The 24,626-nt window shown below is 45.4% G+C and overlaps 3 protein-coding genes across 4 annotated transcripts; 2 read left to right on the top strand and 1 right to left on the bottom strand.

Annotated features, from left to right (window-relative positions):
* Nucleotides 1-147: 147 nt before the first annotated feature.
* Nucleotides 148-8,489, bottom strand: LOC123071126 (dihydropyrimidinase). 2 transcript variants are annotated; one of them, NM_001427940.1, is made up of 13 exons: nt 3,701-4,656; nt 3,444-3,605; nt 3,012-3,066; nt 2,655-2,924; nt 2,359-2,570; nt 2,098-2,218; nt 1,731-1,818; nt 1,580-1,658; nt 1,265-1,352; nt 1,130-1,170; nt 980-1,032; nt 717-873; nt 148-633 (listed from the first exon to the last, which is right to left on the bottom strand). In NM_001427940.1, the coding sequence occupies exons 1-13, from the start codon at nt 3,791-3,793 to the stop codon at nt 439-441; spliced, it is 1,614 nt and encodes a 537-aa protein (NP_001414869.1). In that variant the 5' UTR covers nt 3,794-4,656; the 3' UTR covers nt 148-438. The 2 variants fall into 2 exon arrangements, with proteins under 2 accessions (NP_001414869.1, XP_044350552.1); XM_044494617.1 differs by adding an exon at nt 8,281-8,489 and having other exon boundaries at nt 198-633; nt 2,359-2,924; nt 3,701-4,705.
* Nucleotides 6,042-10,483, top strand: LOC123071124 (disease resistance protein RGA2). The gene is made up of 2 exons (XM_044494615.1): nt 6,042-9,448; nt 10,219-10,483. The coding sequence occupies exon 1, from the start codon at nt 6,092-6,094 to the stop codon at nt 9,443-9,445; it is 3,354 nt and encodes a 1,117-aa protein (XP_044350550.1). The 5' UTR covers nt 6,042-6,091; the 3' UTR covers nt 9,446-9,448; nt 10,219-10,483.
* LOC123071125 (uncharacterized) lies at nt 10,414-14,807 on the top strand. The gene is made up of 8 exons (XM_044494616.1): nt 10,414-10,704; nt 10,781-10,872; nt 10,967-11,041; nt 12,171-12,277; nt 12,373-12,428; nt 12,591-12,741; nt 13,251-13,565; nt 13,791-14,807. The coding sequence occupies exons 1-8, from the start codon at nt 10,558-10,560 to the stop codon at nt 14,651-14,653; spliced, it is 1,806 nt and encodes a 601-aa protein (XP_044350551.1). The 5' UTR covers nt 10,414-10,557; the 3' UTR covers nt 14,654-14,807.
* The last annotated feature ends 9,819 nt before the right edge of the window (nt 14,808-24,626 follow it).

Raw genomic sequence — 24,626 nt, 5'->3', positions numbered from 1 at the left:
AGCCTGGGCTTCATGGATCATGCTTCATACACTAATGTGTGATGAACTGTTTAAAAAGAAGTGTGATTCTCCTCATTCCCTTTTTAGTGGGGATGTATCATGCTTATTATGGTAGAAAATTTGACCATTCAAGTTATCAGCGTGATATGGTGAAACTCCCAAAGCTTATTTGACATCATGATATGGCAAAGCTTGAGTGAATTTGCAATTTCCCCAATCAGAAATGTGATTTGTATGTTTGCAAGAAAATACTTGTATGGATAATTAATTTTACAATTTCATCTATACCCGAATCTGGATATAAACGAGGCAGATTGTATGTACAAGGAAGCTACACATGGAGCAGACGGCGTTCACCTTTAGGTGCAATTTGTTCTTGAACCAGATAGGATAGTGATAGAGTCAGGGGTGCCATGAGACCAGCCGTGGAACACGCAGTTAAGCAGCAGCAGCCTCACCACGTCTTACAGGTGCTCGGAGGGAAGCCCTGTAGACGGCATCCGACTTGTCAAGGCCGTCGAAGAGGTAGCCGAAAGGCGGCGTCCTGACGTATCTTCCTGCACCGGGCACGGCGTTCAGATTGCCATCCTCCCACACCACTCGCCCTCTTGAGATGGTCACCTCTACCATTCCCTACACCAATTAGACAGAAACATCCACAGGTTGGATCTCGAGTTTTATGTCGGATTAACAGTTGTGAGCAACGAGGGGACAACCTTTCCTTTTCTGCCCTCGTACACGCTTGTGTCGGACCTCGAATGGTGCGTGCGCGCGCCCATTGCGAAGCTCCTCTTGGGGTTTAGGATGATGATGTCTGCATCAGATCCCTCAAGGATTGCTCCTTTTCGCGGGTATATGTTGAAGATCTTGGCACTGAAAAGATTAGAGAGTAGTATGCATCATTATACTTTAAAACTGTTTGCTTCTTGTTTTGTTTTTCTGATTTTGTTTTGATGTAGTTATAGAATTTCTGCACTACCATTCTGTGCTTGTCACTCTCACATAATCGGTGACAGTGATCTTGCCGGTCTCCTGTACATATATTGAATGAAGTCAGAAAACAGAAATACCAGCAATAGAACCAACTTAGTACCCATCACGAAAAACAACATTTGAAATCAAAACTTACCACCATGCTATCCCAAATTATATGCATCCGTTCTTCAATTCCTGGGATCAAGTAATGAAAAGAGAGATGCCTTAGCCAGCTTCCATTTGCAACGACACAACATACAGTTTCCTTTGTTCAAGCCCTATGGCTTACCATTTACGCCATTGGGAATCTTCCTGAAATCATAAGCACCGAAAGCTTTCTGAGTGGAATTGAAGGTGCAATGATCAGTTCCCACAAGCTGCACAGGAACAAAGAACAGTTAGGTGCTTATTCAAGGGATGTTTCCGTCTCCATAGTAGACAATGTACAAACAATATTTCAGAAAATAATATTCCTTTTATAATTTACCGCCTCGAACAATCTTCAAGCAGAGGCTAAACACCAGCTTGAAGCGCTTTATTTTACGGACTCCACGACTTCACACTTTAGGAAATTAAGGTGGGATTCTGGATTCAAGCGTGTCACCTGTAATATTCCTGATGAAAGAGCAGCTTGAAGTAATTTATTATGCCCTGCTTCCCGGATTGGAGGACTCATCACATACCTAGAAGCATGATATGAAGTGAGAGGAACCACAGCTACATAAACATATACTGATTGTGTGTGTTCTATTTACTTTGAAGCAGTTGCAAAGTCAGGATCCCAAAGCCAAGAATCATCAAGGACTAGCCCAGATACCACAGGTTCCCCGATGACTCTCTGCCCTGCAAAGTTTGAGCTTACATCAACCTATAGTTTGTTTCACAATTTGACACGCGTTGAAAATTTAAATCAACTTAGTACTTAGGTTTAGGGTATGATCAATCCCATGGGACCACTCAGTTCTGAAGCCCCAACAAGTTATTTTGGGACCGACCCAGTCCTGATTTTTTTGTACAAAGCCGAAGCTAGCCAATGTTCTGAAAGTAAATGTTCATAAAATAACTCTGGCTTCTTTTGCATTGATGAGGAACTTGTTTGAACCAAATGGTCAGGCATCATACCTTCTCTTTTAGCCTTGGCAATCTCCTCCATTGCATCAGTGCTCATCACATGAACAACATACAGCGGTGTATTGACGAATTTTGCTAATCGAATTGCCCGTGAAGTTGCTTCGCCTTCCAACTGCAGAAAAGAAGAGAAACTTAATTGACTCATCACTACCTTCCTGTGAGAGGAAAGCACAAATTTCATGTTAAAGCTATTTCATCAAGGGACTTGAATTTTGTCAAGAAAACATGAACCCGTCAAGACAAAGGAATTACAACTGGAGGTCTTGAGAGAGCATGCCCTTCTGGACCAGTTATCCCAAGGTCAATCATCCGCTGCTGTCCCTCAGCAACAGCATCCCCGTTCTCTGCATGAACCATAGCCAGTGCACCAAGAGACTTGCATTTCTGCAAGCCTTGAAGGAGGAGGTCGTCCGTCACCATCAAGGAACCTTTATATGCCATGAAGAACTTGAAAGAATTGATCCCTGAAAATTTGGCACAGAGGATCTTCGTCATGTCACGATATGTAACAGAATAATCCAAGAATGCAGAAGAGAGTATGCACCCACCATGTTCCTTGACCATCACTTCCATTTCCCTCGAAACCTCATCATTCCACTTGGTAATGGCCATGTGGAATCCATAATCCATAGCAGCCTTTTCTGCTTTGTGTTTGTAGGATTCCAAGCCCGCAGTCAAGTTCCCATTCACTGGAATGACAAAGTCGATGTGCATTGTTGTCCCACCAGCCAGTGCTGCGGCATGACCACTATAGAAGTCATCTATGGTTACAGTTCCCATGAACTCCATCTCCAGGTGGGTGTGCGGATCAATTCCACCTGTGATATTTCCCAGAAGCCTGATGAACTGATGATAAACAAGTAGCAGCTGAATTATTGATATTCAGAACTATGGCAAGAAATCACCTGGCATGACGTATTTTCCGGTTGCATCGGTCACTCTGACATTATCATCACCAACCTACAAGTGATATGAGAACATAAGAGGAGTAATTGGCAAGGTTGGACAGCAAAGGGAGGACACGACTTCATCAGAACATTTCACTTCATGCCAAAACAGAAAGAAAAATAAGGTCAACAGTCCAAATCTACTGTTTACTGTCCCTGCAGGTTCCCATCGGTACTTTTCAAGTTTACCGTGAGATTTTGTAGTGAGCTAGCAGTGTCAGTTCGCCCTAAAATAAGCAGCGGCAGCAATCCCAAAGCACCCAAACTGGTATCGTACTCGTACAGGTGTGCGCAGCAGAGTGGCTCCTTGGTCTCAGAGGTCAAACCTCTGCCTCCCCGATCCCAAGATTCTGAAAGAACGAATCTCCCAAACGCAGAGCTAGAACTCACCGGGATGTTCGGCCGGACGGCGACGACGACGCCGTCCTCGATGTAGACGTCGGCCTCCTCCGCCCGGTGCGCGTTCACCACCGTCCCGCCCTTGATCAGGATCCTCGTGCCGTCCCCTCCTCCTCCGCAGCCGCCGGCGCCTCCTCCCGCGGCCGCGCAGAACTTCACGCGCGCGCCCAAAATCCAACCGCGTAAGAAGAAAACCAACCAAAGGCAATCAAACTAGAAACAAACATGAGACGCAGCGGGGCGCCCACCTCATGTGCCGGGTGAGACGCCGCGACGGCGACGGCAACGAGAAGGGTGAAGAGGAGGCGGAGGCGGAGGCGGAGGCGGCAGGGCGTCGCCATGGGTCCGGCCACCACTTTCCAACTCCTGCTAGCCGCGATTCGCTCGCAAATCGCAGCAGAGAAGTAGTGGCACTAGTTTGTTGGTTTGTTTCACGCCTTCTCCCTCTTTGACAGCGGAGCGTATCTTGTCTAACAGAAAAGCTCCGGATTGGCTGGTGCGGCCCCAATGTATCCGGATAATCTCCTCCACTCCACGGGCTGTTGACTTGCAGAGCCCAGGCACCAATGGCAGATTCATCGGGGTCATTTTCACGGTGTGCCGTAACAGAGCCGATGATTCTGTGGATTGATTCTCTCAGACTCTGGCTGGAACAAAGTCCTGCATGTGCTTTAGACCAAGTTCTTTACAGAGGGAGTATTTATCAGGGAGCATCCATTGAGTGGCCAGTGGGCAGACAGGCAACATGCAGCACAGGAGATGCTGCGTGCTGCAAGGACAGCTAAACCAGCGAAATCATATACAGGCCAGCAAGTAAGGTGGCATCATGGCGCTTCTGCATATCTCATAACCTGCTGCATCCGTTGAAGAACTTTCTCAGTCGGCTTGATACGAGAAGGTGCCAGACAAAGATCCTTCTTCTAGTAGTACTATACCTTGGCGTAACCTAAAAAAACGCCGGAATAGCAACTCTTCTTGGCATCCGCAGAACCTTCTGTCAAGAAGATTCCAAACATGCCAATGATCATCCCTGATGTTGCCAAGTCAGGAGTGACCCCAAAGCACATTTGATCCCCACCTTAGGCCAAGCAGAAGCCAGTCATCACTTCATCAAATAACTGTAAGAGGTCTTTCTTTGTCAGCTCAGCTCATGGAGTGTGTTCTGCATACACTCCAGCAATCTCCCCTTCGTTGGTGGAGAATCAAAGGTGGTTACGACTATCTTCAGAGTTCAAATAAAGGCAGAAATTCACCTGAATCAAACAAGAAAGTTACTAATATAGTGATCATATCTTGGAAATACCAAATAGGCTTCAATTCTGATATACTATTTATATATGAAAAATATTTAAGACAAGTTTCAGCTAAATCAAACAACAAAGTTCTGGTATAATGAATCGTATCTTGGGCAAGCCAAGTTTTGGTGACGTAAACTTCGGGCTTGAACCAAACACACCCTAACACCTCCAGGCATCATATCCTGGAGCCTAGAGGAAACATTGATTTCCCTCGGAAAAAAAAATTGATCAGCAGAATGTTTATTTTTTCACTGAAAGTGCCAAAAGTAAAACAACAGCAGCATCCCCATGAAAACTTTTATGTATATCCATGGCAGTCATTCCATTAAACAAATCGGATCTACAACTAAGATATTGAAGGAACGCATCTTTGCACAAGGCATAAAGAAGGCTATATATGTTTGATTCCCATTATATTTGTATAAATTGACAACTGTGGCACGTACCTAATCATTTAGAAAAGATCCTGCGTTTCCTATGGCGCAGCCAAATAATTTTTATTACATATTCCGTGTTTTCAGTTCATATAGGATTTATTTAACATGCCATGACACCAAATTTCTGTATTTTCTGTTCTTGTGTTGCATTTTTGAAATCTCGCAAACCAAAGAGGCCCTTAGAATTAACTGCTCACTTGTTTTTCATTTTTGTTCAGTGTCACTTTGAAAGGAACCTGAATGATTAGGTCCTGTCACCCGCAGATAGTGAGGTGTGAAAGCCAAAAGTTAGGACACCATCCACCACCAGTCCACCAAAGGCTCTCTGTCCAAAGGAGCAGTTAAATATCTCCAAGCCAGGGGATGGTTCTTCTCCTGTTTATTAATCATTTTTGTTGACGATGAGTCTCGTGAGCTGTATTGCACGATCATAAGCAGAACCTTCTCCTAACATGACCAGGCATAGTTAGCCAGAGGCACACACACGCTTGCAATGTTCAGGTATTTAAACTTGTTACTGAAATTTTCATAAGACCTTTCTGGCTTTGTGCACCGGACTTGTACACTGTTAATGCAAATTGAACACTCCAACGAAGCAAGGAAGCATGTACATTATGTACCTGACTGCAGAACAGGCTTCACCACGTTGGTCTGACACGTACATAAACTGTCCAGGTCAAATCTTAGTTTCACATGGAAGAGAATCCATCAGTTGCTCATTGCTACTGATGCCCAGGATAAGGAAAATGCATGGAAATGGTAAAGCACCTTCGGGTGAACAAGTCAACACGTCTGCAAAAGCACATAGTCCTCAGTCCTCACCAGTGTCTACTACTTTCAGCCTTTCTTCTCCTTCTTCCTTCTCACACAGATAAACAACTGAGAAACAAGGGAACAAGCTCCCATGGCAGCAGAGGCAATCTTAGGAGCCTTCATGCAAACCCTGTTCCAGAAATTATCCGAAGCACTTCTCGACCACTTCAAGTCTTGCAGGGGCATCCATGGCAAGCTGGAGAGCCTCTCCCAGATTCTCTCTCAGCTACATGCCTTCCTCGACGATGCCGAGGTGAAGCAGCTGGCAGACGCGTCCGTGCGGGGCTGGCTAGCGAAGCTCAAGGACGTCGCATACGACCTAGATGATCTTCTCGACAGGTATACAGCCAAGATTATGTATCTGAAGAAGAGGAAGGTGAAACTCTCCACCAAGGCAAGTGTCGGTTCCCCTTCTTCCTTCTTGCGTAGGAATCTGTACCAGTACAGGATAAAGCGTAAGATTAGCGGGATATTGGAGAGGTTGGATAAAATCGCAAGAGAACGTGACACGATTGGCCTCCAGATGTTGGGTGAAATGAGCAGGCGTGAGACGTCAGAGAGACCACAGTCTAGTTCTCTTGTGGATAGTTCAGCTCTGTTTGGCAGGGAGGGAGACAGAGAGGAAATGGTGAGGCTCATGCTATCTGATGATGGACACAGTTTGAGCAGTCTTTGTGTAGTTCCAGTTGTTGGTATGGGGGGACTTGGTAAGACCACTCTTATGCAGATGGTGTACAATGATGACAGAGTGAAAGAACACTTTGAGTTGAGGATCTGGATCTATGTGTCTGAATGTTTTGATGGGAGAAAGCTAACACAAGAAACTCTTGAGGCTGCTGCCTATGACCAATCCTTTCCTAGCACCAACATGAATATGATGCAGGAAACACTCTCCAGAGTATTGCGGGGCAAGAGGTACTTGCTTGTCTTGGACGATGTCTGGAATGAAGACTATGATAAATGGCTCAGCTACAGAGCAGCCTTAATTTCAGGAGGGCTTGGAAGCAAGATAGTGGTAACATCCCGCAATGAGAATGTCGGCAGAATCATGGGAGGGGTAGAGCCCTACAAGTTACAGCAGCTATCGGACGATGACACCTGGTCCGTATTCAAGAGCCATGCATTCAGGGATGGTGATTGCAGCACACACCCACAGCTGGAGGTGATAGGAAGGCAAATTGTGAAGAAGCTGAAGGGATTGCCTCTCGCATCAAAAGCATTAGGGAGCCTTCTCTTCTGCAAAGCAGATGAAGAGGAGTGGAAGGGGATACTAAGAAGTGATATATGGGAGCTACCAGCAGACAAAAATAACATATTGCCAGCTCTGCGGCTAAGCTACAACCATTTGCCACCACATCTCAAACAGTGCTTTGCATTCTGTTCCGTGTATCCAAAAGATTATGTATTCAGTAAAGAGAAGTTGGTTAAGATTTGGCTAGCACTTGGTTTCATCAGGCAATCTAGAAAGAAGATACTTGAGGATTCTGGTTATGCATATTTTAATGAGCTGGTAAGCAGGTCTTTTTTCCAGCCCTACAAGGAGAACTATGTGATGCATGATGCAATGCATGACCTTGCTATATCAGTTTCCATGGAACACTGTGAGCGATTTGAGGACGGGACAAGATACGACAATGCCATAAAGACTCGTCATCTTTCATTTCCATGCACCGGTGCCGGGACCAAGCATTTTGATCCACTGTATGGGTTTAGGAAGTTAAGAACACTAATTCTCATGCATGGATACAATTCTAAGATGTCTCAGTTCCCTGATGGTGTCTTTATAAAACTTCAATTCCTTAGAGTTCTTGATATGCATGGAAGAGGTCTTAAGGAATTACCAGAGTCTATAGGGAATCTGAAACAACTTCGCTTCCTAGATCTCAGCAGCACTGAAATAAAAACATTACCAGCATCTATTGTCAAGCTCTATAACTTGCAAATATTGAAGCTGAACAACTGCAGCTCACTAAGGGAAGTGCCACATGGCATCACTAAGCTCACTAATCTGCGCCACTTAGAGGGAAGCACAAGGCTACTGTTAAGGATACCAGGAATTGGAAATTTGATCTGCCTACAGGAATTAGAAGAATTTGTTGTCTTGAAACGCCCCGGGCACAACATCACAGAGTTAAGAAACATGGATCAGCTGCAAGGAAAACTTACCATTCGTGGCCTCAACAATGTGGCTGATGAAAAAGATGCAATTTGTGCGAAGTTGAAAACCAAAGAATATCTTCGAGCTCTACACTTTATATGGGATGAGGACTGTAAACTTACTCCTTCAGATCAGCAAGACGAAGTTCTGGAAGGCCTTCAACCACATATCGATATCAAGGAATTGATGATTAAAGGTTTTCCAGGGGCGAGGTTCCCGAGCTGGCTCGCTACTTCATTTCTTCCTAATCTGCAAACCACCCATATATGCAACTGCAGATGCACAGTTCTCCCGCCATTAGGCCAACTTCCTTTCCTCAAAAATCTCAATATAGCCGGAGCAACTGATGTGACACAAATTGGACACGAGTTCACAGGACTTGGACAAATAAAATGTTTTCCAGCATTAGAAGAGCTTCTGTTGGAAGATATGCCGAAGCTGGGAGAGTGGATTTTTGATGATGCTGATCAGTTGTTCCCTCAATTAACTGAACTTGGTCTCATCAATTGCCCCAAGCTGAAGAAGTTACCCCCAGTTCCACCAACACTTACAACACTGAGGATAGATGAAGCTGGACTTGAGTCACTTCCAGATCTTCAAAAAGAAGCTTGTCCGTCTTCTCTAACATTTCTATACATCAATGGTTGCCCGAATCTAACATCTCTGCGTGTAGGCTTGCTTTCACAGAATCTGACAGCCCTCAAGAGTCTAACAGTAGCCCACTGTGAAGAGCTTGTTTCGCTACCAGAAGAGTGTTTCCGTCCACTTACATCACTTCAGTTCCTGCACATCTACGAGTGCCCTTGCCTGGTACCTTGGACAGCCCTGGAGCGAGGCTTGCTTCCTGCTTCAGTTGAAGAAATCCGTCTAACATCATGCTCTCTGTTAGCACACGTACTTCTAAATGGCCTACAATACTGTCCTCGTCTCAAGCATTTTCAAATTTCTGACTACCAAATTGCTGACTACCCTGACATCAGTAACTTCCCACTGGAGCTTTTACCTCACACACTTCAGTTCTTAGACATATCACGCTGTGATGACCTCCAGTGTTTGCCTCCAAGTCTGCATAAAGTCTCCTCACTTGAAACACTACATATCTCCAACTGTCGTGAGCTTGAAAGCTTGCCAGAAGAAGGTCTGCCCAGGGGGCTCAAGGAGCTTTACATCAATCAATGCCCAAAAATTAAGCAACGATGCCAAGAAGGTGGACAGGACCGAGTCAAGATAGCTCACATCAGAGACATCGAGATTGATGGGGATGTTATTGTGCTTGAGCAGATATAGGAGGTGACACATTTCCTCATAATGACATTGATACTGCAATCATATTTTTTCCTCCAATTAGTCTCAATAAAGAGTTAAATTTCTGTTGCAAGCTGCAACTGTGATTAAATATCTAAACTGATGTGACGATGATTTTTCCATGAGCAAGCAGTTCGAGTTTATTTATCGCAACAGTCATAGGGTGGTTAACCAAACTAGTAGGAAAGAAACAAACTAGACCATCAAAATACTAAACATACTGCGAATGAATTCTTTTGATAAATCTCTTTGCAGATTGGTGATAGTAATTAACTACTAGAAAGTGATTAGTGGCCATGAGTGTAATAGTGTACTAGAAAGTACAAACCATGAAAAGAAGTAGTGTTATGAAGTCGTAGACATCTTGTTTACAGATCTGTAATATGTGCATTATAATTTAACACATGCTGAATACTCAGCTGAATCATCACACTTGTGCTTATCAGATTAGATCATTGCTTGGGTCAACTGAGGTTGCATGTGAGACCCATGCGCGATACAGTGTAGAAGGTTTCCAGACCACACTGCCAGAGTTTATCCCCCAGTTGCCCCTAAAAAGAAGAATTTATCCCACAATTGCAGCGACAATTTGGTTAAATTTAATCCTCTTCGTGACCATTTCTCCCCAGTTGTGCAATCTAGCATTCTTAATGTCGACTTGGCAGCACGCGCACGAATTGAAACTGCAATTTTTGTTGGCACGCAACGGGGGTTATTGGGTTAGGCTAGGGTACTCACATGTTGGTGTCGTGCAGGTTGGAGCGGACAATGTGAACGGCGGCAGGATGAGAGAGCGACGGCGCGGGCGTCCTGGCTGCGGTTGCCTTTACGCCTCTCCTCCGACGAGGGGCAGACAGCGAGGCCATGTACCGGAGGTTGGCCACGGCCGCGGCCGCACGGTGGGCGGCGGGGTGGGGACAGACCTCAACAACAGTCGTGGCAAATTGCAGAAAACACCCTGCTCGTCACTCGCAACGACACATACACCCTTGGCCCACCCAGGCAGCGAGTCGTCGCCTTTTCCCCCGAGCGAAACGGCGCGACCCCACCGGTGGTTTTAGTAGGGTTTGGACTCGCCGCTCAGCTCGGCTCCCATGGAGGCGGCGGAAGATGCAGGCGACGCCGGCGGCGGCCGCTCCACCGCCCGGAAGCTGGTGCCGTGGTCGAGCTGGGCGGAGTGGCGCTTCGTCCGCGACGCTATCTTCTCCCCCTACCCCGACCCTGGCGCCGCTCTTCGCAGGGTAGGTATCCTCTTCCTCGAGGCCCCCAAAAATTGTCAGGCGAGTGGTGAGAAATCTGACTGTTTCGTTGGTGCAGATCGCGGCGTGGCGGAGCAGGGGCTGCCTCCCTATCCCCGTGGAGGTCACTGCGGCCCTCTTCGAGATAAGGCTGCGGGATCCCTTCTTCCGGTATGTTGTTTGGATGCATAGTTCCAACCTTTTTCTATTGCGTGTGGATGGATTTGGGACGAAGTTATATATGTGATAGAAATTTTTCCTCTAGGAATGGAGTGGCTTCAGATGATAAGCTGGAGTCAGACGAGATGCTCGCCTTGCTGTACAGTATGGCAATCATCAGGTGAGGAAATTTCTGGTGCTATTTTCGCCTTATGTGTGGAAACTGAATAGTACTGGTGATTTACTTGGGGGGAAATGAGCCAGTGGTGTTATCGCTGTGCCAAAGGAGAAACAACGCCTTTTATTTGCTGGGTTCAAATGCGTGACACATCTTGTTGTGCAAAGAGATGGACTGTGCAAGCAGTTTAGGGGAACAAATTAGTATTCGTGACTTGATGTTCTTAAAGCTGTTTTTCATATTTTTCATGTGGTCCAGAGATTCTTCATGAATAGGAGCTTTTGATGAAATAGCATAGTTTACTTCTGCAGATCATAGGAGCTTAATCATAGTCGTTCTGATGCAATTGAACTAGAGGCTGCTAGAAGTCTAGAACATACTTTGGTGTCAATATCTTGTGGTCCCCATTTCTAGTTTTTTTTTCTGGAACATGCGTCAAAACGCCGGTCTGTTGTATTTGATGAACGCCAAAAGACATGAAATCTAACCAACCACCCTGGTGGCACTAACCAATGTTTCTCTGCTTTAGTTTTTCTAGTTGATTTTGAAACTATCATATGTTGTTCACTTCCATCGTATTCTTCGGCTCAGTTTGTGGTTGCTGCCTGAACTGCGCTTATCCATTAAGCTGCTGTGAAAGAAAGTTGTGAAAAATATAGTGCTCTATTTATTATATCATACAAGTTAGATAAATTTTGTAAGCCGGCAGTTTCACTTTCCTCACATATGTTTGGAGCCATCTGTTTGCAACTTGATTGTACACAGCTATCCAAATACACAAGTATCTTGAAGCATCTCAACAAGATAATATTACCATAATCCAAAACAATGTCAAAAGGAGTCTTTGTATTCAGTTATGCATAATGCACTTCTATGGTCAGTACCAGCCTCATGTCTCAGAGGAAAAGAGTGCCCAACTTAGCACCAAGTTGCTAACAAGTAGTTACTAACACTGCAATCTAGATGCACATATCAACGTTACTGCAAATTCTTGCTTTTATTAGTTTTTCTTTCTGTACTGTAGAGCTCTAATGAGATTAAAAACTGAATGTATGCCTGATCAGGGAAAGACTTCAACAGCGATGACTATGTACAAGGCTTATTTTATACTTTTGTTTAATCTTATTCCCAGACTTGTAAATGGTTTTATGGAGAGCCCGCACAAGGAAACTGGTCGTTCAATATCTGATTTAGCTGAGACTGTTGGAGTACCACGAATTCTCGTTGACATTCGTCATGGTTAGTAAATTTTGTCTATTGCATCTAGATTATTTTGCACTATTCTATTTCAGTCCTAATGAAGATATATATATATATATATCGCATGCATGCAGAGAGTTCACATCGCGGCATCCCCTCTCTGCGACTGCTACATTTGGCAGCCATTAAGGTACACTCAGTTGATTGATTAGTATTTCTAGGACATCTAGCTAATTATTTTATTTATCTCTGGATGTTGGCTTTGGTATTAAATCAAATAACATAATTTTTAGAGTTGCTGGTATGTTTTGTCAGTGATTCTGCATCTTTAACAAATTGAGATTACTTTCAGGCATTTGATTGGTTGAAGTGTAATTACTGGGATTCCCAGACTAGTGCAATTCCTGATGTTCGACTAGAGCTAAACTCAGTATTGCATGACATCGCTCAGTCACTGAAGGGAAAAGATTCTGAAAATGCAAAATCAGGTTCCAAAAGGAAACGTGAGTATCATCATCCTGTAGCATGAACTCTGTTTTTTTTTTAACCTAGCATGAACTCTGATTAAGCTTGGCACTTGGGCTTGTTCTGTTTCTTTGGGATATGGGTTGTCAGAGATAGGTTTTCTCTACTTTGGTTTGCCATCAGATTTTTCTGTGTTCAGTAAGAGACTAATGCTTTCTTGATTACCAAATCTGGATTGAGTTACTGATATGTTCCATTAATCTGAATTGCCCAGAAGTATTACATATATTAATACTGGAATAACTGTTCTTGTCGTCATCTGTTTGCTGCCATCTATTGATCTGCTTTGTGAATATGCTCGAGTTAATTTGTTCTCCACCACCTGATAGTGACATGAATATCAATTACTTGTAGTATTTATGACAAAACAGTCAGTAGCGCTTCAAGCTATGACCGAATTATTTATAATTATAACTGTCTCTCAGCCCAATGTATCTCATGATCAGCATAGCTCGGTATTAATTGAGTTCTTTTCTCTAAATTGCAGGTTCCCAGAAACATATTTTAAATGCCATCAGATATGTACGTCGACTTTACTATACATGTCCCTCTGAGGCTGTCTCTGTTCTTTTGGAGTTTTGTCAGCTCGATGCCCCAGAAATCTCTGAAAACAGCGATGTACATCAATCTGATAGTTTGGATGTGAATCACTCATCTGATGTTCAAATTCGGAATCAAATATCAAATGGAGATATGAAAACCATCATAACAAAACTATCAGAAAAAGAACCAAGAGTGCTTCTTGGCTTACTAAAGTCCGTAATTGAAATGATTGAGGCCAGGAATGACCTTGAACACAAAGGTACTGCCCTGATATTTGGGTGTCCTAATTTCAGTTTTCTACGATCTCTGCAACCTTATTTCCTTGATTTATACCATGATTTGCTTCACATCACAATCCTGGACTGGATGGCTTGCTATGTTTTATTTCATTGTTCAAACTTGATGCTAGCATTTCTGTTCACGGCTCTTGTAGACTTTTGTTTGTACAGATATACCGGTCTCATTAGTTTCATTATATGTATAGGTGGATCATATGTATGCCTGCCAGCTGAGTCATCAACAATGAAAAACTTGTGCTCCCTGGTTCTATGGATTGTCACAAGCATAAAAGAGTTAAAGGATTCTGGCCGTATTGGACTTGTCCATGAGATAGGAGTACTCTCTTCGGACAGGAATGCGGTCCCTCGTTTCTGTCTCGCAAAACTTCTGCAGAAGTTCTTGAGTTTGCCCGTTATAGGTGAAAGATGCATTGCAGATGCAGCACTATTGTTGATTGAGATGGCCGGCAATAACAATGTGAAGGAGAAACTGAGGAAGCTTCCTTTGTTGTCCCTGCGAAGATCACCCAAAGATTGTACCCTCCTTGAATCCAGAATCTTGCCCAATGGACAAGAATCGGTTGAAAGCGCAACACAGAAGCTGGAAGCGTTCAAGTTGCAGTTGAGAAAAACAGATAATGCGAGTTTAGCTGAAAATGGAACTGAGGGGACGCTCAACACAAGCATGCCAGAGAAACGTAATAGGTGGTCTATAGCGAAGTCCTGGACCCCCTGTCCGCTAGGAATGATACCATGTTCATATAGTTCAACTGCTGTTCTGCCGGTCCTTGATGTCATTGATGATGAACTGAAGCATGACACAGCAGAACATGAAAATTTTGAGCCTGATGGTCAAATCGAAATTTTCGACTGCTATTCTCAACCGGAGCAGCAGTTGGATGGTGAAGGCATCCTAGAAATATCAAGATTACCACCTGAACATGGGATTTCTGATATGCCAGAATCGACCTTTGGTCTCAGGGGTACATTACTGGTTGGTGGCGTGTGGAAAAAGGTGACCGAAGAAGAGTTGCTCTCCATAAAGTCAAGCATGAAAATTTTGTTGTAATATTGGCTAGTTAATCTCCCTTCAGCAGTAAATTAGTTTTCTTCTTTATGCGCAAAAAAAAGTTAGTTTTCTTCTGAACAATCAAACAGTACTACAGCTTTTACTGGGGCATGACAAAACCCTCTTTAATCAGTTGTGCTCAGTTTCTTCACTATTTGAGATAACAGAGACTCTTTTTTTCTTTGACCTGAATTGAGATTCCTTCTGTTATCACTTGGAAAATGTTTTCAGTGCGAGTAACTAAATCTGTTTCTGGGCTCCCTCAAAAAGGAGACCAAATGTAAAAGTCCAACTTTTTTTCTTTGGCGGATACAACTAAAGTATCGACTGCGGGGACATCTCCTTGCTCATCTGACACGAACTCTCGCACGGGGCGATGCTCTTGCACGTCTTGTGCACAGCCCGTTGAAGTCACGAAGATAGAAGCTGACGATTCCATAGGCGCGGGAGCGCTGTTATGTGTTTGCGATCACCTTAATCTTAATACAACTTTGCACTAAAGTAATATAAAGTTGAGACATTTATTTCGGGACGGAGGGAGTATGTGTCTAGGACCACCAGTTTCAGGCTATGTGACTCCTACAAGAACGTGCTGACACCTCTATCTTCGAGTTTTCTAAGGATTCTTTTATTGACATCACATGAGCCATGGCGTACTTATGCATCAGACCCGGAAAGAACCGCAAGTAAAACCAGTGGGGCTGCTGTTCAAATTCCCGACGCATCATATTTCCGTGTACATCCTGATAGCTACCAAGCCACTCAAAAACTCAACTAAAAAAAACACGCCCCTCCTTGCTCAATTGTCCCCTCTGTCCCACGTTTTCTTCTTACCACTTCACTCCTGTAATACAATACGAAGTAGTCGGTTTATATCCACAGGATCAAGATGTTGAGTAATTCATTCTTCGGTAGCTCACCCACCCACTAGTAATTCAATGTTTGTTGAAGGACGGGCTGGGCAGGACACATTCAGAGATTTTTGCATATTCTAATCTTCACACTTGTCCTTGTCTTACTATCATTTCTATTCAATAGCGCAGTTTAATGTTCCCAACCGTGGAAGGGAGCTTTGTCCCTGCAAAGGTCCTCGTGCCCCTCTCCCTCTCCCTCTCGCCGATCTTTCCTACAAACCCCACTTGTAGGTTTCCAGCGCCTCCAACCACAACTAACTCTCGCCGCCGCCGCTCAGGTCGCCTACAACAAACCAAAGAAAGATGTGGAAGCGGAGGCGGGTTAGCTATGGATCGTGAGTATCTTGGACGTGCTGCAGAGGGATGTGGAGCATGAGCATTGCCGCAAGTCGGCGGCCATCCAAAATCCTCTCCTCTACTCGACGCATAATGCAGTGCGACCCTAACCCCAGTTCTTGGGCTTCGTGCTCGTGCCGCTCAATATCGTACCGGTCATCGACGGCGCGGGGCTGGCGCATCAGGAGTTCGCCTTCTTCCTCCATGATCCTATTCCACTCACTTTCGGCACCATGCGCCTCTCCCTCACTCTTTCCTCTGACCTCTGCGACACATGCAATCTAGATGAGCAGGAATACTTTGAGGAACTGGATGAGCAGCAATAGCACTAATGCTGATTAAGATGGCCGGCGATAACAACATGAAGGAGAAACTAAGGAAGCTTCCTTTGTTGTCCCTATGAAGATCACCCAAAGATTGTACCCTCCTTGAATCCAAAATCTTGTCCAATGGACAAGAATCGGTTGAAAGCGCAACACATAAGCTGGAGGCGTACAAGTTGCAATTGAGAAAACCAGATACCGCGAGTTCAGCTGAAAATGGAACCGAGGGAACGCTCAACACAAGCATGCTAGAGAAACGTACTAGGTGGTCTATAGCGAAGTCCTGGACCCCCTGTCCGCTAGGAATGATACCTTGTTCATATAGTTCAACTGCTGTTCTGCCGGTGTTTGATGTCATTGATGATGAACTGAAGCATGACATAGTAGAACATGAAATTTTTGAGCCCGATGGTCAAATCGAAATTTTTGACTGTTATTCTCAACCGAAGCAGCAGTTGGATGGTGAAGGCATCCTAGAAATATCAAGATCACCACCTGAACATGGGATTTTTGATATGCCAGAATTGACCTTTGGTCTGAGGGGTACATTACTAGTTGGTGGCGTGTGGAAGAAGGTGACGGAAGAAGAGTTGCTCTCCATAAAGTCAAGCATGAAAATTTTGTTGTAATATTGGCTAGTTATTCTCCCCTCATTAGTAAAATATTTTTCTTATGTAAACGATCAAACGTTAGCTTTTACTAGGGCATAACAAAACCCTTTAATCAGTTTTGCTCAGTTTCTTCACTATTTGGGACAATAGAGATTTTATTTGTTACTACTATGTCTTGAGTAAAAAAAAACATGCCTACACTCCACGAACAATAGGGAATCATCTAACAGAGTCTTCTCGAGGAGAACATGGACCTTCCTTTTGTGTCTAGGACCATGAGTTTCAGCCTGTGTGATGCATATAAGGCGTGCTAGCCAATCAGCTCCTCGTGATGTGGGCTAGTGGTTCCTAAGGATTATTTGATCAGCCTCACGTGTACCATGGCGTACATGTGCATTAGATCCGGAAAGAACGGCAAGAAAACTGCCTGCGATTGCTGCTCGAATTCCCCATGCATCATATTCCCGTGTACATTCATCTAGCTACCAATCCAGTCAAAAACCATGCTCCGCTTTACACGCTCCTCACTCGATTATCCCTTTTGTCCAACGTTTTGTTCTTCTTACTACTACACTCGAAGGTCTTGTGATATGGTACCAAGAAGTGGGTTTATATCCACAGGCTCAGGGATGTTGAGTAACTCATCCTTCGGTACTTCATCCACTGATAATTGAATGTTTGGGATACTCTAGTACACCTTATCATACACCCGTCAAAGCTGGGAAGGATACGTCTAGAATTTTATGCATGTTCTAATCTTCACACACGTCCTTGTGTGCCCATGATTTCCCTTCAATACCATAGTTTAAAGCTGCCAGCCATGGAAGTGAGGTTTGTCTAATGAATATCATGGGTAATCATGTTGTAGTAGAGCAGTATATTAATTTTGGCTGTTGTTTGGATATATCAATATCATGTGCCATTGCGTTGTCATTGTATATTGATGTTGTCCTGACCCCTGGTCATAGCTATCGCAGTTAAAGACTTTCCCTGATCATGCAATTCAGTTTTTAAACAGTTTTCTATGTTCAATAAGAGATTACTAATGTTTTGTTGGTTACCAACTCTAGATTGAGGTACTGATATTCTCCATTAATCGGAACTGCCCGGAAGTATAATGTATAATGATGCTGGAATAACTGTTCTTGTCGTAATTCGTTTGCTGCCATCTACTACCTATGGCTGTTTATTAGAGCATCTCTACCAGACCTCTTAAACTGGTCAAAACCGTAAAAAAAAAGATGTTCACAATTTCGGTCGAAAAAATGATGCCTAGCAGCTCCTGTAAAATTTATTCGGCCTTAAACTTTTTAAAGGGCACTGAAAATCCACCCGTGAGAACCTTATATGTACAGTTTCAAAGGTAGTATACAGTTCAACCCGCAAACCGGTCAAACCTCGTTTGAGCAGATGCGTCGCCGCAGAACTGGCCGGAATCTACCCGGAACTCACCGGAATCCGTCGCCGCCTGTCGGAAGAAGCCGCCGCACGCCGGAATTTGCCGCCGCCAGTCCGAATTGTGGTCGGTTCGACCTCCACTGCCAAGGCGAGGTCGTCCACGGGCAAGGCGGAGCAGGCCACCGGCGGCCTGAATCAGGGCGGGGTGGCGCCGAAGAACGGCAGGGGGCCTGGGGAGCTCACGCGACCATGTCGGTGGGGGAGGGGGGTGGGGAGGGGGCGCCGGGGAGCGTGCGCGGCGGCGGGCGATGCTGGGCTTAATCGGGGATGGGCAGGCGCGCCAGGGAGCACGCGGTCGGGGTGGGCGGCGCCTAGGCGAGGCAAGGGCGAGGCACGCCGTTGCCGGAGACGGGCTCTGTCGGGACTGGAGGATAAAGGAAAAAAAGAAAAAAAAGAAAAAGGGCTATAGTTGGATACAGTTTCATTTATGAGATGTGTTTAGTCCGGGGCAATTTCACACCGTAAAAAAGGTTTGCAATGCCCCTTATACGTGTTTTTAAGGGTCAACTTTTAAGAGCAACTCTAGCAAACCCCGCAAAAGGCCCAGACCTGCAAAATAACCGTCAAAATGCGGGCCGGCAGTGAAAATCCTACCTGAACAGACCCCGCAAATGCGGCCGACCCGCAAAAAAATTTGAGGGGCACGGCAAAAACTCGGCCCCAACCCGCATATTCGCCCCCCCCCCCCCCCCCGGGCCCGTTGGTGCCCTGCATATAGCAGGAGCGGTTGGTGGGGGGGGGGGCATTTCAACCCGCGCTTTTCCCCACCAACCATCTCCCTTCTCCCCCTTGCCCCGCCGCCCCCGCCCAAGATTCCGGTGAAAGTGGCCGACCGTAGCACGCCGAAAGGCCTCCACACGCACGAGACTGTCCTCCGCCCCTCCCCCTCCTCCTGCGTCGGCGGGCCGGGACCTTGCGGATCAGCGGCGCTTCATCGCGGGCGGCCGAATTTGGCTTTCCCGGCCGCTGGCGGCTGCGCCAAGCTATGGAATGGTCGGGGAGCACCTCGCGCAGCCCCGACAAAGGCTCATCGCCGCATGCAGGTGCGCGTTCGTCCGCTTGCCGCTGCCGATGGTTTGCCGGCACGAATTCGATCGGTCGGCCGTCCGCTGGGCTCAGCCCTCACGCAGAGTCTTTGTGGCTCGCCGATGCCGCTCATACAGTGTGACAACTGCCCGCGGACAGTGTTGCGGCTGACTTCAGGCATGCCGAAGCACCCTGGATGGATGTTCTTCAAATGCAAAAACGATGGGGTACGTTCTGTTTTGCATTCGGCTCATTTCGATAGCTCATTATGTTTGCTCATTTCGAACATCATCATGCGTGTAGGAAGATGGATGCTCATTTTGGTTATAGGTGAAAGATGCATTGCAGATGCATCACTATCGCTGATTGAGATGGTTGGCAATAACAACGTGAAGGAGAAACCGAGGAAGCTTCCTTTGTTGTCCCTGCGAAGGTGACCCAAAGATTGTACCCTCTTTGAATCCAAAATCTTGTCCAATGGAGAAGAATTAGTTGAAAGCGCAATACAGAAGCTGGATGCGTTCAAGTTGCAGTTGAGAAAACCAAATAATGCGAGTTCAGCTGAAGATGGAACCGAGGGAACGCTCAACACAAGCATGCCAGAGAAACGTAATAGGTGGTCTATAGCGAAGTCCTGGACCCCCTGTCCCCTAGGAATGATACCTTGTTCATATAGTTCCACTACTGTTCTGCCGGTCCTTGATGTCATTCATGATGAACTAACACATGACATAGTAGAACATGAAAATTTTGAGCCTGATGGCCAAATCAAAATTTTCGACCGTTATTCTCAACCGGAGCAGCAGTTGGATGGTGAAGGCATCCTAGAAATATCAAGATCACCACCTGAACATGGGATTTCTGATATGCCAGAATTGACCTTTGGTGTCAGGGGTACATTACTGGTTGGTGGCATGTGGAAAAAGGTGACCGAAGAAGAGTTGCTCTCCATAAAGTCAAGCATGAAAATTTTGTTGTAATATTGGCTAGTTATTCTCCCCACATTAGTAAAATATTTTTCTTATGCAAACGATCAAACATTAGCTTTTACTTGGGCATGACAAAACCCTCTTTAATCATTTTTGCTCAGTTTCTTCACTATTTGGAACAATGGTGATTTTATTTGTCACGACTATGTCGTGAGTAAAAAATATTCATGTCTACACTCCACGAACAACAATTAAAAAGCAAGGCAGATACAGGTAATAGGGAATCATCTAACAGAGTCTTCTCCAGGAGAACATCAACCTTCTTTTTGTGTCTAGGACCATCAGTTTCAGCTTGTGTGACACATATAAGGTCCTGTTTGGATTAGCGTTTTCTTCAGGAAATACACGTCTCCACCGGCCAGTTTCATTTCCAGCCGGAAAACACTCATGCCCACTAAAAATACACTTGTAAACCTTACACCTCTGTATTGAATAACACCTATACCAAGCGCGCCCTAAGGCGTGCTGTCAGCTCCTCGTGCCGTGGGCTAGTGGTTCCGAAGGATTATTTGATCAGCCTCAGGTGAACCATGGCATATCTGTGCATTAGATCCGGAAAGAACGGCAAAAAAACTGCCTGCAATTGCTGCTCGAATTCCCGATGCATCATATTCCCGTATACATTCATCTAGCTACCAATCCACTCAAAACCATGCTCCTTTTTACACGCTCCTCGCTCGATTGTCCCTTTTGTCCAACGTTTTCTTCTTATACTACACTAGAAGGTCTTGTGATATGGTACCAAGAAGTGGGTTTATATCCACAGGCTCAGGGATGCTGAGTAACTCATCCTTCGGTACTTCGCCCACTGATAATTGAATGTTTGGGAGTACTCTAGTACACCACTACACCTTAACATACACCCGTCAAAGCTGGGAAGGATACGTCCAGAATTTTATTCATGTTCTAATCTTAACACTTGTCCTTGTGTGCCCATGATTTCCCTTCAATACCATAGTTTAAAGCTGCCAACCATGGAAGTGAGGTTTGTCTATGAATATCGTGGGTAACCATGTTGTAGTAGAGCAGTATATTAATTTTGGCTGTTGTTTGGATATATCCATATCATGTGCCATTGCGTTGTCATTGTATATTGATGTTGTCCTGACCCCTGGCCACAGCCATCGCTGTTAAAGGATTTCCCTGATCATGCAATTCAGTTTTTAAACAGTTTTCTATGTTCAATAAGAGACTACTAATGTTTTATTGGTTACCAACTCTAGATTGAGGTACTGATATTTTCCATTAATCGGAACTGCCCGGAAGTATAATGTATATTGATGCTAGAATAACTATTCTTGTCGTAATTCTTTTGCTGCCATGTACTACCTCTGGCTTAGATTATTAGTCCCTTTCGTATTTTGTATCTAATTTTGATCATAGATTTAACTAACAAATAATGTGAGTTGAACTGAAAACAACATGGTGGAGGGGGGGGGGGGGGGTGTACGACACATGCATGCTAGAGAAACGTAATAGGTGGTATATAGCAAAGTTATGGGACCCCTGTCTGTTAGGCTTGATACCTTGTTCATACTGTTCAACTGAGGTTCTTCCTTCCCTTGATGTCATTGATGATAAATTGAAGCCTGACACTATAGAAAATGGAAATTTTGAGCATGATAGTCAAATCAAAATGTTTGACTATTATTCTCACCCTAGAAGCGGTTGGATGATGAAGGCATTCTGTAAATAGCAAGATCGCCTCCTAAGCATGGGATTTCTGATATGCCAGAACTGACCTTTCGTTGCACGGGTACATTACTAGTTGGTGGCGTGTGGAAAAGGTGACTAAAGAAGAGTTGCTCCCCATAAAGTCAAGCAGGGAAGCTTTGTTGTAATACTGGCTAGTTATTCTCCCCTTAGTAGTAAAATATTTTTATTCTATAATCGATCAAATGCTAGGTTTTACTAGGGCATGTCAAAACCATCTTTAATTAATTTGCGGAGTTTCTTCACTATTTGGGACAACAGAGTTTTCCTGTAAAGAACAAAACATAAAGATTTTATTTCTTATCGCTAGTGGAACCTTTTCGCCATGAGTAAGAAAACCCATGTCTATGCCCCATGAACAGCAAAAAGCTAGGAATGACAGACTGAAGAGCAATGGAGACCAAAGTCAGGTAAAAGTACAACCTCTTTTCTCGGCCAATACATGAGAAAGAGAGGAGTGTGTAGGTAGAACACCCATAGGGGAAAACTCTCCATCCACTGTGATTGGGAACATTAATACAGTCTCACACGGGGACAACATCCGACTTCTTGTGCATAGCATGTTGGTGTCACGAAGATGGAAGCTGGTGGTCCCAAACACAAAAGAGTGCAAGCACAGTTTGTTTTTGGAATGCCATCTTCCGGCTTAATAGTATGCGTTTACAACTATTAGTTTCCAGCTCCATTACACATGGGATTTGTGCTAACCTATAAGTCCCTGGTATAGTGTCATGCAACCACGCGTGAACCATGGTATACACATGCATCACACCCGGAAAGAACTGCAACAAAAATGCCCGTGACCGCAGCTTGAATTCCTGATGCATCATATTCTGGTCATCCCGTGTACATCCAGATAGCTACCAAGCAACTCCATGCTTCACTTCACACGCTCCTCACTTGATTGTCTCCTTTGTCCCACATTTTCCTTCTTACTACTTCACTTGTTATACAACACGAAGAAGTCGTCACAAAAAAAGACACATCCGTGACATTTTGGGCCGAACGAATTTTTTCCTGTCATATTTACGACACTTCTATGACGATAATTGTGACAAAACCCGGTATCATCATAGATGTGATGGGCTCCTACTTCTATGACAAAAAATCATGACAGAAAATTGGCTTTTCGTCCTGGGCGGGCCGGAGACGCAGCTGCATGACATTCTTTGGGCCGTCCATGACGGAAAAAACTGTGGTAGAAGCGAGGGCGAGGAAAATTTCGGGGAGTTCCCAGTTACGGTGGGTAGTCGGGGGCCGAGCCATGCACGTTTCTCTCGTACACGTACGCGCGTGTGTGCGAGGTGTTGGCTCTAACTGAACCCGAGCGAGGCGTTGGGCTCTAACTAAACCCGAGCGATTGCATTGCAGGCTACGCGTTACTGAACCCGAGCGATCGATCGATGGCTGTTAACTGAACCCGATCGAGTGATTCCTTCGCTACTGCTGCTAACTGAAGCCGATCGATTGGATGAAAGTGAGCATTGCGGGGGGGGGGGTTGGATGAACAGTGAGCGGTGGGGGTGGATGCAGGACCCCGTGGCGTTGCCTCTGGATGAACAGGACGACCCCGTGGAGGGCTGGATGAACAATAGACGGTGAAGGGGTGCCCGTGGAGGGGTGGTTGAACAGTAGCCGGTGGAGTAGCGCACGGTGGAGGCTGGATGAACAGGAGCCCGTGGAAGCTGGAGGAGGTCGACGGTAGCCTGTGGAGGCTGGAGGAGGTCGACGGTGGAGATGAACAGTCTCCCGTGGAGTCCCTTTTTGCGATATGCCACACCCCTCCCGATGAACAGGACCCCCATTTCGACCGTAGCACTCCAACACAAGTCTGTTTCGTCCATTTTGCGGTACGCCACACCCCTCCCGATCAACAGGACCCCCGTTTCGACCGTAGGAGGTCTGTTTCCTCCATTTTGCGGTACGCCAGACCCCTCTCGATGAACATGATCCCATTTCGAACATGGCTGGTCGAACACAAGGCCGTTTCCTCCGTTCTGCGGTACGCCAGGCCTCGTTTCCATCGCCTGTTCCGTCCAAGCCCTCCCGATGAACACGACGACGCATTCTGTTCCGACCCAGCCGGTTGGCTCCCCATGAACACAACGACGATGTTGTTTCTCCATTCCGACCCAGCCATATACACGAGCCCTGGCCGTACGTATGCGCGAGTAGGCGTTCGAGACCCCGCATGTATGTACACATACGTGGCCGTATTTTCTTTCTTGCACACTAGCCGCTGTACGTACGTGTACATGCTACGTGCGCGCCTCTACCACGACACATGCGCACCTCTACATCCACCAGTATGTACGTACACGTTCGCGACCAAAATGACAATGCTACGTACGCTTCGACTAGGTGGGTCGGCACTTCCTTGCGTGCGAAGATGTAGCTAGTGGGTCCTAGAAGTTAGGGAGGCGAATCGATTTTTTTTGCCCGGACGCACTTCCTTGCGTGCGAAGATGTAGCTGGTGGGTCCCAGCAGTCAGGGGGAAATGTTTTTTTCGCGAAATACGGTGGCCTGTCCGGTGGGTCCCTGCTGTCAGGTGGAGGAATCATTATTTTCCGCGTAATAAGGAGGCACTTCCTTGCGGCTGCCG

The sequence above is a fragment of the Triticum aestivum genome, chromosome 3B (genome assembly GCF_018294505.1).
Source record: "Triticum aestivum cultivar Chinese Spring chromosome 3B, IWGSC CS RefSeq v2.1, whole genome shotgun sequence".
NCBI classification, from domain to species: Eukaryota; Viridiplantae; Streptophyta; class Magnoliopsida; order Poales; family Poaceae; genus Triticum; species Triticum aestivum.
Note: the sequence above shows the minus strand (reverse complement) of the source record. Positions and strands in the feature narration are given on the sequence as shown.

Excerpts from the sequence above, each read along its gene's own strand:
- LOC123071126 (XM_044494617.1), bottom strand. The coding sequence starts at position 3,793 with ATGGCGACGCCCTGCCGCCTCCGCCTCCGCCTCCGCCTCCTCTTCACC. Across the intron at positions 3,067-3,443 it reads CCGTCCGGCCGAACATCCCG|GTTGGTGATGATAATGTCAG; the intron begins GTGAGTTCTAGC and ends TATCACTTGTAG. Across the intron at positions 2,219-2,358 it reads CTCTCTCAAGACCTCCAGTT|TTGGAAGGCGAAGCAACTTC; the intron begins GTAATTCCTTTG and ends TCTTTTCTGCAG.
- LOC123071124 (XM_044494615.1), top strand. The coding sequence starts at position 6,092 with ATGGCAGCAGAGGCAATCTTAGGAGCCTTCATGCAAACCCTGTTCCAG.
- LOC123071125 (XM_044494616.1), top strand. The coding sequence starts at position 10,558 with ATGGAGGCGGCGGAAGATGCAGGCGACGCCGGCGGCGGCCGCTCCACC. Across the intron at positions 10,705-10,780 it reads CTGGCGCCGCTCTTCGCAGG|ATCGCGGCGTGGCGGAGCAG; the intron begins GTAGGTATCCTC and ends TCGTTGGTGCAG. Across the intron at positions 10,873-10,966 it reads CTGCGGGATCCCTTCTTCCG|GAATGGAGTGGCTTCAGATG; the intron begins GTATGTTGTTTG and ends TTTTTCCTCTAG.